At 38.8% G+C, this 18,024-nt stretch overlaps 1 protein-coding gene across 9 annotated transcripts in view; it reads right to left on the reverse strand.

Annotated features, from left to right (window-relative positions):
- NCKAP5 (NCK associated protein 5) overlaps nucleotides 1-18,024 on the reverse strand; it is a 918,990-nt gene that overhangs the window by 423,806 nt on the left and 477,160 nt on the right. For all 9 annotated transcript variants that reach the window (XR_012506967.1, XM_045508840.2, XM_045508844.2 and 6 more), the window contains one exon: nucleotides 5,743-5,876. Coding sequence is in view for 8 of the 9 variants with exons in the window: in XM_045508840.2 (XP_045364796.2) it covers nucleotides 5,743-5,876 (134 nt within the window). In the remaining variant the exon portion in view is untranslated. The remainder of the gene's footprint in view (nucleotides 1-5,742; nucleotides 5,877-18,024) is intronic.

The following is an 18,024-nucleotide window of genomic DNA, read 5'->3' on the forward strand; positions in this document are numbered from 1 at the left end:
CAAAATGAGATCCAGAAAGGTCAAGTGATTTAATCACAGTTATTAAGCTAGTTTGAGGTGGGACTAGCACCAGGTCCTAGGAAACCCATTCAATAGGCTAGAGCTCTTTGAAAAGAAGCTGGAACTATACTCTAAGTTAATATTGTTTTCTCCACCACAAATGAATAATAGGCAACGTAACTTTCACATTGTCTACTCGACAATATAGAGCTCCGTTAAGAATTTAAAAAACTTACAAGGTCATCGTGTCTTAGACAGAAACAGAAGTACAAAGGGAAGAAGGAATGTTTTACATTAAGTTAGTAGTTGCTCAGGAAGCTGAGAAAGGCCTCCTTTTCCCCCATTCTCTATATAAATAAAGCAGTGAGAGTGTTAGCTTCTCTCTGCTTTGCTCGAGCGAGAATGTACACACTAGATTGCTCAGATACACATTTCTGACATCCAACTGTGATCCGATTAGGTTAACCAACCATTTTTAAAAGATGCCCTGTAAACTCTTTTCTTCCATCTTTTGCCATTTGAAGAAAAGGTATCATTTGAGCAATGTTGCTTTGCCATTTTAAATTTCTGGTAGATGCACCCAGAGAGGCAAATGAGAGGCCTCCACTTCTACAAAAAGTCTCAGCCAGAAATATTGCTGATGGTATGGAAATAGCAACTCCAAATCAACAGGAAATTGTCCTCTATGTTCATCAGGAGGATCGAGGCACTCAGGAGAGCCAGCCTCTGTGATGGGTTACCGCTGACGAACAGTCAGAGCCGGGAACAAGTGTAGAAGGTGGGCAGAGGAGCCCTGATGCCGAAAGGTCAGCTGATAGCTCTTCTCTTGTTATGTCTCACTCCTTCTAAAGACGTACGGAAAATGTTCTTTTAATGTATCAGACAGATACAGAGGTAGAAGGAAATACGTGTGCAGGGCACTTAAGGGCTTATTACCTTCTTCAACACACACTTCTACGTCAGGTGCCTACAGCTTCCAAATGGGCAGCAGGAAATGAACCCTAGGACCCCATAAAGTCTCTGAGAGCTAATAATGTAAACAGCAGCCAGTGAACAAGTTAAGTAGTAAAACCATCTCAATGTACATACATCTCCTTCAAGTTTGGCATGCAGGAGACTGCACTTGAGCATGGCAATCAACTGTGATAGGAGAAATTCCCTTACAATAAGGAAAGAAACAGCTTCAAGGCAGCAGATAACAGCACGGAGGGAGAAGGTCAAAACGGGTGCAGAGAAATCCTGGAAGTAGAGAGCGAAAGCTTGGATTCCATTGGGTGATTTTTAACTACCTTAGTCAATCATGGGTGATAAAGCTTCATTGCTCCCTTTACTAAAATTTACACTGCATGGTGTAAACGCATGGACACACACACACACACACTCATGCATGGAACATTTCAAGGCTGCAGGGAAACTGATGGGTTCCTGATGTTTTGGGTGTGATATAGTTTGCTTAACTGCTGATAGTTTACAAAACATGTCTGCCTGATGGTGAGTCTACCAGGTTGATTCTAATTTAACACTTCAAATAAATTGCAGCATAGGGCTGCCACACCATACACATGGGTATCATTACTGCTAGTATCACTACAATCATTAATTTCATCAGATTTGCCTCATGCCATTGCATGATAACACGCCACCGACAAATATGAAGTCTGGGTATCCAGAATTTAGACAAAATTTCCCTTCATGTATAGCTAAACTATAAATGTGTTCTTTTGTTCATATATGTACATAAGGCAGCTCCACTGGAGTAGACTTTCTGAGGACGCATCCTGTCTCCTATCTTATCGTGCACACAATAAAAGCGGTTGATTGTCTGATAAGAACAGCAGCTTTCAGTAACAGCCTACACAGTCATTAGATTGTTTCCAAAGGAACCGATTCAAATACACGTGCAAATCATGCATGGTTTGCATGAAATCAGTACTCTGTAGAGTTGTTTATTTCTTTCTTCCCAAGTCTGTTTTTTAGAAATTGTTGTTATCCCACCTTCATATACCCTGTCTAGTTGGAGACAGTGTCCTGGAAGTGCTTCTCCAGGTATGCTGAACTGAAGCATAAAAACTGCATTCACTCAAGGTGGAGGAGTGAGGCTGGTGGTTCAAACACTAATTATCTTTACATAGGATATAAAGCAGAGCCCTAGCCTCAATTCACACCATTAACCTTGGCTGGCTTGACAGTCACAGTTCAAACAGTTACAGGGATGGTGGAGACGGAATTATAGGGTGAATCACAAAGCTAATCCCACATAAAATAAGCCCAGACACGTACACCACACAGACAAAGGGTTAAGTGATCATTATGACATCTGGAAAGCATCTTTGATTTATGTCACTAAGTAATAAGAAAAGGAAGGGCCAGCCCTAACAGTACCATCACCTGCCTGTAAGTACCACCTTATGCCTCCGGCTTGACTCATGTCTTCATCTATGGGGAAGGCTTAATTTGAAAGTATCTTTTTTCTTCCTTGTATTTACATTAGAGAAGGTAAATGGTCTGAATCAAGTTTGATATGGCTGCCTGAATCACCCTCCGTGCAGGCAATTTCTGATTTATGAGCTTAGAGCTAATTATGTAACCTCTGGTCATATCCTTTTTTTTTTAATTGCCCAAATTTTGGACCACTGCTGACCATTGTACCCCAATCAGAGGTCAAGAGGGAAGAAGAGATTATGGATGAAGGTTTGGTGGTGACATAAAAGAGAACTACTCATTCAAACACTTTTATAGATTTTTATCACCTAAGGGATCCCTTTACTCATTATCACAGATAATCGCAGAAGCTCAGGTTTGCCTGGTGCCTTTAAGCCACCAGGCCCAATACCTAACTGAAATTGCATAAAGTCAAGCCTCAAACCAATTCGGAATTGCTCATTCTGACACCTGAACTCTATTTCACACACACATCTCACTGTCCCAGCTTCTAACTTCATTATTTGCTTCCCCCTTCAAAGCCTCATATCATCCCTGAATCTGAGACTCAGAATCTCCTTAACTACTGCTTAGATGTTCCCATGGCTACAGTTCCATCACACATACCAGGAAAATACCTCACCCAACCCAGCCCAGGCCTCAGCACCGCACGCCTCTGGGCTCTTGGTTCATAAAAGAGGTTTTCGAAAGGTATAACACGTGTATGTTTACGTGTCCCCATGAACTTGAAGATGAGTGCTTGACTGGAGAACTCTGAGCACTGGAGTTCTTCCTGCTTTACTTGCTTCCACTTAGGCATAGACCCAGCATTCTTAAACCATGTGGTTTGTGAAATCCAGAAACTGCCTAACTTTGCAGACATAAGTGACACAGCATAAGTAGTAATACTTTCACAAATTAATTTTAATTTGCACCATCTTGGACCATTGTCTATTATATCCTTCAATGCCATCTCTGAAGGGGACTATGAGAGGCATTCTACTATGAGTTTATTACCAGAGATAATGTTTCTCTCTTTAAGAAGTCATAGCCTTTGTCTATTAAGAATTACATATCCCCTTGTGTTTTCCTTTTCAACTTGTCTGCCAGGAATCTTAGAGCTAAACTAAATGCTCACATTCAGAAAACATGCTGGGCTGTGTAAGTATGATTACTTGCCACATTCCCCCTTTTGGGTCTTTATTTTCTGTTTTTATTTTTAAAGTCTTATTGTATAACTACCTTTTGTTGTAAGCCACTTCACGCCCTTTGAAAAGGTAGGTTATTACATTATTTTTAAAAGAAAACTCATCCCACGAACAATACTCAAGGTAGGTCTACATGACATCTCACATATCACTGTGCACAAAAGGAACCAGTCTACCCAGGAAAAAAAGGAGAAAATTATAAATATACAATTTTAAAATCAATGCAACTATTTGGACCATAGACCTTATTTACGTGAGCATTTAGATTCTGACCATGTCCAAGGGTGATGTGCTATAGACATGTTCTGTAACACTGAGAATTTTACAAAGACTTAGATTATAGTAACAGGAATATTTAAATAAACAATCAGACATATATTACAAATTAAAGTTAAAAATGTGAAAGGCCATCAGAAATGGTTTAGTGGGCGTACTGAAGTTATTGTGCAATGATCCTATGTGTTACACACCTCATCTTTTGCTGATTTCGTTAGTTGCCTGGCTGTAACTGGACTTGAACTTTCAATTTCAGTGAAGCCTTCCTAAGAAAACTGAGTGCCCTGGCGGGGGTAGGGGGCGGCGCAGAAATCTTCACAAAAGCAGTAGGGAAAAACCCAACACTGTTTGTTTTACACATAATTATCTTCTCTTTCAGTCTAGGATGTATCCCTGACTCGTGTGCAGCCCCAATCTGTATGGGATTGTCATTTGATTTACAGCAAGTGACCTGGCATCGTATGAAAATAATTCACTGCGCCATGCGCCTCACGCCTTGCAAATCAATAGCCCGAATACAGAGACATCTCAATTAGACAGCACAAGGGTAGCAAGATCTGCCGCCTCCTTTCTTGTATCATGAAGATGGCAAGTATTACAAAGAGTACTTGTTTTAAAGTTGCTTCAGAGGGTGGGGGAGGATCTACTATTTCAAGTTGGGAGACATAAAGTGAGAGTTACCATCAAACAGAATGAAAAATTGAGCACCGGGCTGTATAAGTAATAGCCTTGAGGGGTGGGACATGCGTTCATTAAAGTATTGATTGGTGCATTTCTACAGCACCTGTATTATCAAGGGCTCGAAGAGTTGAGCAGGGTGTTAAATTATGACTCTGAACACAGAGAAGTCATCCATCCTTCCTACCCTGTTCCTCCAAGAAGCCTCTAAACCAAAGGTGCAAATATTCACAGTATTAGCCACCCTGAGATAAATCATCTGAAGGCTCAATTTTGGCCTCTCCCTCCAACACATCTGAAAATTAAGCTGTCATTATAAAAGTCTCATAATGAGGAAGCACATTATCCATTACTGATCATATCCAAATCCCGATGGTAAGTTAAAGATAAGACCCACACAGTTTGCTAAGGAAAAATTTCGGCTACTTCTCAAACCTGATTCTGCCTGGAATATCCTCATGAGGGAGAAAAGAAACAAAATTATTTTCCTAGTTTTGCAAATGGTGAATGAAATATAGAAATGAAAGCAAACTGTCCCTCACAGGGGGCCTGTATCTGGTCCCAGGACTGTAATTGAGCAAGTTTATGTTTTTTTCATAAAACTGAATAGATTTTAAATAGTAGGTTGAACTTTCACCTGGCCCCATATTAACTGTAATTGAAAGCTGAAAGATTCTTACTGTGCTGGAATTAAATCAGAGAAAAACTACTTTTCCAGGATCCTTTCAAGTTCAAGTTACATCTTTTTAAAGGAAAGAAACTCATTGATTTAGATTTTTTAAAAACTGTTCCTAAATATTTACTCTAAGTAATGAATAAGAGCTTATGGGACGATTCACACTCTCGCCACCTGAAATAGGATTATGAGGACCAGTAAAAGTTCATCCTCCTGGCTGACCTTCCATAGGACATGCCTATAGGCCACAAAGCCACCACATCTTACTGAAAGATACCGTGAAAGCCACTGGGGAAGAAAAGACAACCAACTTCAATAAAGACTGAGGCGCCCATGGAAAGTTCCAGAAAATGGGTCCAAATGCAACCGGATGGCTTGGCTAGAAGGTCTAAACTGCTGGTCATTAGCTCCTCAAATGCATGGGAATTCAAACAAAGGTGTCATTGCACCTCCTGAAGCAAGATGCTCAGGACAGAACAATACCTGGAGAACTGCTGCTGCAGGCCACGCATCTGCATCCGGCTGCGCTCTGACTCCAGGGTCACCTCCTGCAACCGCTTCTCACTCTGCAGACGTAAGTGTCTCTCCTCTTCCAATTCATGGATCAGCTTCTCATGCTATAAGAGGCACACAGGGGATGACTTTTAAGGTGCTTCTTAAATATTATTTAAAAAATTAGTAATAGCTGTTGGTTACTAAGTGCTAACTTGAACTTTACATTTAAATTAATTTCATCCTCATTACAACCCCATGAAGTAGGTTCTATTTTTAATCTCTTATTATATAAGAAACCAAGGATCAGAGACATCTATGTAATTTGTTGTTAAAAGAAAAAAAAGACAAAACCAAAAACCAAAAAAATAAAACAAAACAAAAAAACCCCAGAAGGTAACAGGTTTTCAATCCTGGCTGATTTGACTCTAATGCTTGAATGACTTCCCCTAAGCCAGGTGCCTTCCTATGCAGAGATGAAGTTTCATTGTTAGAGCAGGCCAGAAGCTAGATATGAGCAGAAAAAGGGGGACACAGGCAAATGGCAGAAAACCATACATCTTTTAATCAGCAGGGGTCCTGGGACAGACCAAGAAAAACAGGATCCTTTAGACTAATAAAAAACCATACCTTCTGGGTTGATAAGTATCCTGGAGGCAGAAGGATGGGACAGGACAGGAATTCCCACCATCCGAATGTAACCCTTCAATCATTATGACCTCCATCCAAATGTAACCTTTGCTTATGATACCCCCATCCGAATGTAACCTTTTGTTCATTACGACCTCATCCAACTTGCAGATCAAGACTAAATAAGGATGAAAAATCCCTCCTCCCCACCTGGGAAGGTGGAGCTGGGATGCAGATCAGGAAAGATGACCCCAAACTCCTCCCCACCAATGAATATTCTGCCCATTCATTTTTACATTCACATAAAAACTTGTCAAGGAAACTCGAGGCAGCCACCCACCTGGGTCTGCCCGCTCTTTCCTTGGGAGCGTACTACCTAACCCTTAATAAATCCTTGCTTTGCTTTCTTAACCTCCGCGTCTTGTCTCTGAATTCTTTCTGCAACAAGACAAGAAACTCTTGACCCCCAACACCATGACTGAGTAATACTACCAAATGCATAACAATTCAAGTAATAATGAGTGAGTCCATTAGTGCTTGTTCAGAATTATTTCATCTCTTCCAACTCCGGTATATGCTCTAAAGGGAACATTACTGATCTTTATAGAAGGACCAGGAATTTCAACTTAGTTATACTACGGAACTGATGGGAATCAAGTTAAAGAATTCGTTTGTGTTTGTCCAATTAGGTTTTCACAGATAGAAATCGGTGAAGTCGCCCACTTTATTTGTAATCCTAGAAAACTAGATCCCTATGAATGGGCATCAGGGATTAAAAGAGGGACTAAATGACCCAAGAAAGATGGCTTGGCAAATATTCACTCCAGGAACTCACTTCATAAAGCATACAAGCTCAGATCCTGACATTACGGACTCAGCCACACTAACCAATTTTTTTGTTTTTGTTTTGCTGTTGTCATTGCTTTAAAAACTATCAAGTCATGCTATTATGATTATGGCTGTTACAAAATTAAGCACTTTGTGTACAGGATATACACTCTATGATGAAAATCAAAGACTCAACGCCTGATTATAAGGGACATAGATTTTTTTTAAATCTTTTTTTTTTAATTGAAAAATAGTTGATTTACAATGTTAGTTTCAGGTGTATAGCAAAGTGATTCAGTAATATACATACATACACATACACACACACACACACACACACACAATTTTCAGATTCTTTTCCATTACAGCTTATTACAAGAAACTGAATATGGTTCCCTGTGCTATCCAGTAGGTCCTTGTTGTTCATCTATTTTATATATACTAGTATATATCTGTTAATCCCAAACCCCTAATTTACCCCTCCCCTCCTTTCCCCTTTGGTAACTTAGGGTTTTGGGGGTTTTTTTTGTTTGTTTTTTTGTATGAAGGGACCTACATTCTTAAAGGGAAAGAAAGGAAGCAGAGACTTGAGTTTCCAAATAAATCAGAACTATGACTCTGTACCATGAATTATCCAAATGAAACCTGATGCATTGTACAACTCATGGAGAAAAAGGTCTCCTGAAGACCATGAAGGAAACATTAGACCTTTCCTGGAAATGAAATCAAGGTGCTCTAAAAATACTTACACATCCTGTGCCTCTGCAAATTTGACCATGCTCCTCCTATCTGCTTAAAAAGCCCTCTCTATTCAAAGTCTAGGGCTCCTTCCAGGCTCTGCTTTTTTATATTTTGGATATCAACCCTTTGCCAGATATATGATTTGCAAATATTTTCTCCCACTCAGTTGGCTGCTTTTTCATTTTGTTGGTGGATTCCTTTGCTGTGCAGAAGCTCTTCAGTTTGATGTGGTCACATTTGTGGGACTTTGTTTTTGGTTGGATCCAAGAAATAATCACCAACACCAATGTCAAGGAGCTTCCACCTATGTTTACTTTCAGGAATTCTATGGCTTCAAGTCTTATGTTCCATTAAGTCTTTAATCCATTTTGAGTTAAGTTTTTTGTATGGTATAAGATAGTGATCTGGTTTCATTCTTTTGCATGTGGCGGTCTATTTTTCTTACCACATTTTATTGAAGAGACTGTCTTTCTCCATTTTACATTGTTGGCAACCTTGACATAAATTAATTGACTGTGTATGTGTGTGTTTATTCCTGGGCTCTCTATTCAGCTCCATTGATCTACATGTCTGCTTTTATGCCAATAACATACTGTTTGGATTACTATTGCTTTGCAATATAATTTAAAATTAGAAAGCATGATGCCTCCAGCTTTGCTCTTTTTTCTCAAGATTGCTTTGTCCATTTGGGGTCTGTTGTAGTTCCATAAAAACTTTAGGATTGCTTGTTCTATTTCTGTGAAAAATGCCATTGGAATTTTGATAGGGATTGAATGGAATCTGCAGATTGCTTTGGGTAGTATAGACATTTTAATATTAATTCTTCTAATCCATGGGCACAGAATACTTTTTCATTTATTTGTGTTTTCAATTTCATTTATTAATGTCTTGTAGTTTTCAACACACAGGTCTTTCAACTCCTTGGTTAAATTCACTCCTAGGTGTTTTATTCTCTTTGCTTCAATTGTAAATGGGATTAATTTATTAGTTTCTCTTTATGGTAGTTTATTGTTAGTGTAGAGAAATGCAATAGAATTCTATTTATTTATTTTATATCCTGAAACATTACTGAATTTATTAGTTTTATCAGTTCTTTTTTTGGTACAGTCTTTAGGGTTTTACATGTAAAATCAAGTCATCCTCAAGTAGGGACAGATTGGCTAGATTTGGCGTGTCTGTGGGAGAAGGCGAGTTCTGGATCTTCCAACATTGCCATCTTGGACCACCTCTTAACACTTATTTAAAAGTACAACTTTGTGCAATGGATATATTAAGGGACAATTTCAACACAATGCAAATCTCACATTTGCTTATGCCCAACTTCATTCATGAGAAATGTGAAGTGAAACAACAAACAGCACCCCGCTGAAGCCAGTGCAGAAATACACAAATCACATCCATCTCAGATAGACGGACCAGTGCCCTTGGTCCACCACACATATTACAAGCCATTCCATCCACACTTGATGGTACCACCTGCCCTCTGATTTCAGGCAGCCTTCTCTTCACTGCTTCACAATAACTCACAAGCTACAGCCCTTCCCATGACATCTTTTTCAAGGTAAAGTGCCATTTTTATTGTATTACTTACATATTTCTTAACCACTTAACATCGTAAAACTTAGCTGCCGTTTTTATTAGATGCCTATCTTTTTTTTTAATGAGTCACTGACAAAGTTTTTGAGTATTATGTCCCTAGTTTAATTTTTCCCACAAGCCCTGTGCAGTGATTTTTTTTAAGGGAACACATATGTCGTATTATAGCAGAGTTATATATCATGGTGGAGAAAGAGAATTCTAAATCAAGAGTAGAATTCCAAAACCTTTTCAGTTTCCAGGTACAAGTAAAGTTGGACCTTCAACAGAGATTCAAACATAAGAAAAAAAAAGGAAAAGTATTTTAATTCCAAGTCTTTGTTCTACCCAATGATCTTGTCCATATCTCATAGCCTTCATATAGACCTTAAATATCCTCAATTACTAACCTCTGATTAAACCACAAGTGAAGGAGACTCCACAATTTCCTTGGGTGACCCATTTTGTTTTTTAAATTCCTCACCTGATAAATTTCTAAGACTTGCTTAAATCGTTTCAAGGCTCCGAAAAGCCGTTTCTATCTGTATGTTACCCGCAGATGGAGAAAAATGTATAGATTCTATGATTATTTCCTAATTTAACAGACGACTCATCTTAGAAAAAGAGCTGTGTACACACCCACATGGATTATTCATTCACTCAGACCATGTATGTTTACTGAACAGCTACTACGTGCCAGGAACTGGAGCAGAGCAGGAGACCAGCAATGAATCCAATGGATGGGATTCCTGACTGCAGTAGACTCACACGCTGGTGGAGACAGCAGGGGCTACATGACCTATCACCTAGATAAATATATCAATATAAACTGATGGATAATTAAGGGTTTGCTGAAAGATGACAGCAAGAGGAACTGATTTTGTTTGGTGGGTTAGGGGAAGGTTTCTCTGAGGAATTAATATGTAAACTGAGATCTCTGTGATGACTAGGATTTATCTGGGGAAGAGAAGGGATTAGTACTGTAGGCAGAAGGGGTAGTAAATGGAAAATCTTTCATTACATATGAAAAAAAAAAAAACAAAAACAAAGAGAAGCCCAGTGTGCCTGGAGCCTGGTAAGCAAAGGGACAGGACTAGCACAGGATACAGGCATAAGGAGCCAGGGGACCAAAAAGGTCATACATATTAAAGATGTGTGATTGTATCCTGAGTGAAATGGGAACTTGTTACCAAGGTTTAATCGAGTGAGTGACAGGATCTGATAAAGATTCTGCAAAGATCAGCTGACTACTGTGTGGAGAGAGAAGTGAATTCAGAGGCTGAATAACAGAATGGGAAGATATGTAAGTAGAGAATGGTGACTGCTAGCACCTGCTAGTTTAGACTGTACCATTTGCTAATCAGTTGGGTTTAGACAAGCCACTTAACTTAAAACCTAATGATTTTAAGTTAGTTTCTTCTGCATATTGGGGAGAATAAAACCGCCTACGCCAATTTTATACTATCACTGAGAGGAATGAGTAAAATAATGTATGGTAAAGCACTGCAAAATCCTGAAGGTCTCATATAAAAATAAGATATGATGAACTGGAACCATATAGCTTAGATTGTCTAATATACTTGAGTTACTTTTGATAAATACTATAGGCATTTTTGTCTTTAATGACCACTACATATTAAATGAATATTGTAGTTATATATTTCTTATAAAAAGCTAAAAAATGTGTTTTTTAAGTAAATCAAACTTTAGTACTGAGAGGAAGTACATTTTAAATTACATTTTAATGTAAGAACTGAGGGGGTAATTGAATCACAGATGTCATCTAGAACACGTATAACCTTGTGTTTGGACTTCCCTATAAGGTATTATTTTTATTCCCATCACTGAGTCTGATCTTAAACAAATGGCTGGATTGGTGATGTGTCAAAACTTCAGGGGTTAATATTAAGGCATTACCATTTGATTTCAAATATAGAAAGTCAATAAATACCTCTGTTTGAGGTCTACTTATATTTGGTGATTCTAGTGACATCAGTGGGTGATACTCCTGCAAAGTTGGTTACAGAAGATTCAGAGTTTGGAAAAGAAAGAGGAATTTTCTTCACTTGCTGTGACAATTCTAGTGCCACCATGCATGGTCATGTGCTGGGGAAACACGGCACCATCACATGAGAGGCATCTCCACACATGTGCCAAGACTCCATGCAAGTCCTGCTTAGTGAGCGACATGAGACATCAACTCATCCAGAGGTTTTCTACATTGACTTGATGCTTAAAGGTACGTGATGTTACATAAAAAGATATTCACTATACGTTTCTGTTTCAAAAGATTTCCTGAAATGTATTTGAGCTATCATATTCTTGTTGAGTAATATTTTATAATCAAAGAATCACGGGAAATAATTAACATTCTTGGATAATAATAGGGCCTAAAAGATAGTGAGAAATGAACAAAAGCCATTAGAGAAGGTCATACGGATTAAATAATATTCCTGGGTATTGATGACAAAAATATATGAACTCATTCAAGAAATGCAGAATCCAGCAAACAAACCATATACTAGGCAATGGGGATTTTAACTTAGACTATTAGAAAAGTACATTTGATTAAATAACACAAGTAGAAGACATGGCAGTAAGATCCAATAAGCAAATCAAAACTTCTGCCTAGATTTGCTTATTAATTGGTGGCCAGAGAATCACAGGTATGGCCATGTGTTCATCAATCAACACCCAATGTATAATGAAACATTTTAAGATTACACAGAGACCAGAATAACCATTCTAATTCTCTTGCTATCTACTAAGAATCTAAAATTGACAAACGATTATTTTTCTTCAGAAGTCCATACACCAAACGCACATCAGTAACAAAATTAAACTGTTATGTTTTCATGAAAACTAGTTTTTAATGGAAAAACTCTACATTAACCACTTTCTATCAAGCCCATGTAAAAATGGGTCTAAATTAAACTGTAGTTATTACCTCTAATTGCAGCCTCATTTTTGCTTTTTACACAAATTGCAATATATTTTCCCCGTGAGGCTCCCTGAATTCAATATCCCCATTAGTTATGAAAGACTCAGTTATCCTAGAAGCAGAGAAACAGATAAGGAACTTAAGAATTGATTTTTTTTAAAGCCTGTACAGTTGGCTGTAACAAGAAACAAAATCAGATTTTGAGATGCTAGGAGAGAAGCAGCCCAAAATACATCCGCAGTGCTGATAATATCGCCTAAGAGAGACAAAGCTTTTATTCTTAAAAGAAAAAAAATTTACAGAGCTTGGTTTAAAAAAAATTGAGAGGAAGGAGGAAAGGGTGAGAGAGAATTAAGGAAAGGGGGGGTGGGGGTGGGAGAAGGAGAAGTTTCAGGGGTAAAGAAGACAAATGAGCACCTAGGAGGATCTTAAAAATGCCCTCAATGCTAGACAGGACCTCGAAAAGGAACACACCACAGGTGAATCACTCCCTATGATGACATTTTCTTAGGCAAAAATTATCGATATGTTTATTACTTATCAAAAGCTACAGATGTGAACTTTATGGGAGGAGTATTTTCAGGGTGGGTTGTGCAGGAGAGCATGATAAAATGACGGTTTGCTACGTCAGGATGGATACGGATTATAAAGGCACCAGGGAACAAATAATGACAAAGCACGGCCTCCTACAAAGAGAGAAAATGAAACTGTCTTTTGCAAAGAGTCACTGATCTGTTCTATTTATCAACTAGAAATACAAGTGAAGAATAAAATAGTAATATTGTATCCATAATATAAAGTAATGCAGTTTTGATTTTAGTATAACCATACAGCTAAAAAAAAGAAGATAAAGTTATACATTGATCCACTTCCCACAGTTTTCATCACTTTAAAGTGTCCTGATTTGCACCATGACCCCAATGAAAGCAGTCCAGTAGAGGCTAGTAGTCTTGTTGCCAGCAGATGTAGCCAGTGTCCAGGTTTTTGTCCCGTCCCAGAAAGAATTCAGAGACACGACGCAGAGGTTAAGAAAGTAAAGTGGGGATTTATTAAGGGAAAGATAGTACGCTCTCAAAGGGAGAGCGGGCAGGCTCAGGTGAGCAGCTGCCCTGAGTTTCTTTGGCAAGTTGGTTACCTAGAGTGTAGAAATGAGTGGGCAGAAGAATCACTGGGGAGGGAGGGATTCGGGGTCGTATTCCCTGATTTCCTCTGCCTTCCAGAGGGGAGGAGGGGCTTTTGTCCTTATTTAGTCTGGATCAGAAGTGTCCTGGTGTCAGTGCATGATGGGCACTTCTAATCTGCAAGGCTAATTTTATTGAAATGAGGGCATAATGAGCGAAAGGTTACATTCAGACACTGAGATTCCTGCTTCTTCCCCCCTTTCTTTGTCGGCCTTCAGGCCACTCATCATCCCAACAGGTGTGACCACTTATCAGCCCAGAGGTTCCTGCTTTTCTTTCTTTGCCTAGGGACCTCTAGTGCTTACATGATGGTTTCCTGCATTTGGCCTATGCCCCTCTTTCTGTCCAATTTCTGCCATTTGGCCTGTGTTCCCCTTTCTCTGCTCATATCTAGCTATCTGCCTGCTCTAACAGTCTGGGTGACTATCATTTTGGTTCTTCCATTAATTTGCTGGGCAACTTGAGGAAATTCACTTACCCTCTTTGGACCCCCTTCTAAAATGCCAAGGTCCCTTTCCACTCTCACATTGTATGCATCCATAAAATTGGCCACCGTCACAGTGATGGGGTTTAGGACATTGTTACCCCCAAACATAGCACCTTGACATATTGAATATCTGATGCTGAAGGAGTTTGAGAAGCTGGAAGTTCACTCTGATCTTCCCCAAACCCTTTCTCCTTCTTCCCTGCAACAGGTCATAAAACCCTCACGTGAGACGTATCCTCCCCATTCCCAGTAGGAAGGAAGACATTCTTATCACTAGAGACAGAAAATTTGGGGCCAAGAAATCTATACAGACAAACTTTGTTAAACTAACTCTTAACTTACTAGTATTCGTCACCACTTAGTAACTCTAGCCCAAACCCCTCTGTCTTATCAATCCTTCACAAATTAATTATTTTTTTTTAATCTAAAAGGTATAAAAAGCTTCCTGCTCTGATCTCTTCTTTGAGTCTTCATTTTCTTCTGAAGGCACCCATGGGTACATAAAAATCTAATAAAATGTGTTTGTTTTCCTTCTGCTCATCTGTCATAATCAGTTTAATTCTTAGATCCAGGCAAAGACCCAAAGAAGGTAGAGGAGAATTTCTCCTCCTCTACAACAGCAAGAAAAAAACATAAATATAGTGACATGAAGACTATAACAAGATGAAACATAGTATTTATATAGGACAAGGGGTTGTAAATATTTTGGGGGTCAGTCATAGGATGGGTTTCATACTAAGTATGACTGAGGGTGGCAGGCATCCCTGTATGATAATGAGGTGGGTAAAGCTATAGACTAGAGGTGAAGGCTATGGTTTTCTTGTCTAGTATGAAACAGGCAATGTTAAAATGGTAATACTGGGCATCACACAACTGAGAAGTGAGGTGGTGAAACAGTGACCCCAGAGGCATTGGTTCCAGTCAGTTTCCAAACAACCACAGGTCTCAGTAGATCTTGAGGAGAATGACAGGATGACATATTTGAGCAGGATAATTCTTCCTCAGGGTGGACCCCGGAAGTCAAAGACTACCATGACAGGGACCAGTAGGGACCAGCAGGGGCTGCTCCTGTTTTGCTACTGTCATTCATTAGCAATGGTCCCTGGTGGAGGGGGGGGGGGGGCTTAGCATGCGTAAGGTCTTGGGTTCAATTCTCAGTCCCTCTACTAAAAAAAAGAAAAAAAAAAAACTAACCAATTAAACAATGGTCCCTAGAGTTGGAAAAGGCCTTTTCACAGGATTTTCTGACTCAGTGACTTTCTGGCTTCAACAAGATTCTCAGAAAACCATTTCCTCCCAAGTCTTTGGGAGGAAAGTCTTTCAATCATTCAAAGTGATTATGGTGATGATGTAGGCTGACGGAGAAAAGTAAGACACTGAGTAATCAAATGAGTAGAAGCTTGGTTTCCTTGTCAACTGCCAAATCCAGACACACTCCTTCCCTTAGCCCAATCATCTCCTTGAGTTTATTTGGTTAAAGGCTCAATTTTCAACTTTACTTAGAAAAGAAGCTTCATTTACCAGACCACAGGCTCCTTCTATAAGAAGTCAATGACTCTTTCTCCTCCTCTGGTCACAGATTTTTCTCAGTTGTCATGTTAATTGATCACAATTAACAGTAGCTATTAATTATTCTATCCCTCTGGGGATTCTCAGAAGTCAATTTTATTAAGTGCCTTCCTACTTGTAGTTTTTATTTGTTTTTTTATTTTTGTCTTCTTTTCTGTTCTATGGATATAGTATATTTCATACAAGGAAGGGGGAAATTTTCAGTTCTTTTTAGGATTTTTACTTCCAGCCCCAGACCAATCTGCGTGCCCCTAGATTTATTTATTCTTCATTTCACCTCCACTCTTTTTTTTTTCCTGTCTTTACTCCACAATGACCAGTGGAAAATGAATGGATTTCTTCAGCAGATTTAGTTTCCATTTCAAACTACGAGTGATTGTATTTCTCTCCTCGCTCCTTACTGTAGAGGATTCCGAGATCTTTTATTCTCTCTTCTACACTCCAATCTCGAACTTCAGCTTTATTTACTCTAAAAGTTAACAGTTGCCCTGCCTTCTCTACCCTGATGTCTCTCTTGCTTCACTGCCCACCTAATTTATGGTTTATCCCGTACATTCATGCTCCTAATAGTCGACTTAGCTTTTTTAAATTACATGATGTCACATCATTTGCTAAGCATTTCCTATATAATCATTATCCCCCATCTCCTCAAAGAGTGTCCTTTTCTTCAGGCAGGGATTGAGCCTTGCCCTTGGTAAAGAAACCCCAGAGAAGGTAGCACGTTGCTGAGCATTCTAGAAGTGCCAGTACCTTCCTGTTGATTTAAATGGAATCCTCTTAAGCTCCCACAACTTCCTCTCCCTTCGTTGGCAGCCTGTACTTTCAGGCTCTGATCACGCTGAGGACAAAGTAGTGAGATTTTCTTTGGTTTAAAAACCCCACAGACACATTGTACCCTGTTTGTCATTTTCTTCCCCTTACCGTTGCCTTTGTTTGGTCTCATTTTTTGCCCTCTCCTAACAGCCCATAGACTGTAATCCCCAACTTCATATTCAAATCTTTTATTTGATTAGTCACTTTCACTCCTCAACTATGAAATCAAAAATTTCCTTTCTTAGATTTGTTGTGGCCTCCTTAAAAAGCATGTATAATTCCATTACATTTTTTAGGACAGCACATTTTACTGTTCTTTTGTTCAGCCTACTAGACTTTACAGAATAGTAGGAGGAAAAATCTAATCAGATGAAGAATCTTTTTTTTTTCCCCAGTGATTGGAATCCTTATGTTCCTGCCTTTCTTCAGTGAATGGGTGTAATTATGTGTATGGGAAATTAAAGTATTTGCTATGATAATTATTCACTCCTCTAAAATAGGAGAGTAATTATAATGTCAGCAACAGATTGCATGAGGTACTACTGTAGCTCTCCTTTTAAATCTGCTCAAGAAATGGCTCTGGAACATCATTAATTAATATTAATTTCTCACAAATACTTTTTTATTCACTTGGAAAACACACTAGAATGCCTTCATACTTCCAATTTCATTCTCGAAAACTCTCTCCAAATATTCTTTTTAAACAAGGCCCTGACGACATCTGGATTGACTTTCACGTAGCCAACTTCCATTATTTTATGATGCTAGGCTATTTCTGAAAAATGAAATTTTAAAACAACATGATTTTTAGCAGTGCCCTTTATCCTTGTTAGCAAATGCAAACTTTCCCATTCTATCATTTCACTCAAAGGTCAGCTATAATATTTAAAAGATCTAAGTGGAACTAATCACAAATTTTGGCTCAATGCTTTAGTATTTCATTCCCTACTATTACCGAAGTTACAAGAAACTGAAAATATTACACATTGAATAATTATAGTTTGTGCTATTTCGGAGACGTAAGGTTAAATAGAAATATTAGTTTTATGGGGAAATCATTAAAGACCTATAAATGAGCTGAGTGAGTATCATTAATCTATAGAAAGGGAAAATGTATATCCTTAAAAAACCATCTGAGCACTTCTTTGAAAAGTATACTTAACCTTCGGTTAATCACATAAATGGATGAGAAGATTATGATAATTTCAGTTTCTGAGTGGTGGGAAATAGTCACAAGAGGAAGCAAATAGAAAACATGGCCCCACATGGTACAAATAACAGTCATGAAAAACAGGCCAATGTAGACTACAGTTACCACTAATAGAATGTCTGTCCGATGCATGGCAGGGTATAGAAAAGCTCACAGCAGAAACTGCTACCTCATGGCTACAGGTCTTTGGTACGCAGCTTAAGTGAGCAGCAGAAATTGTGTTCCGGGTACTTTTCTTGTAATCCCCTGGCTTCTCCCAGTTTCCACTCCTAGCTGAGTGTTCAGTCCTCTGTCATTT

This window comes from Camelus bactrianus, chromosome 5, assembly GCF_048773025.1.
Source record: "Camelus bactrianus isolate YW-2024 breed Bactrian camel chromosome 5, ASM4877302v1, whole genome shotgun sequence".
NCBI lineage: Eukaryota > Metazoa > Chordata > Mammalia > Artiodactyla > Camelidae > Camelus > Camelus bactrianus.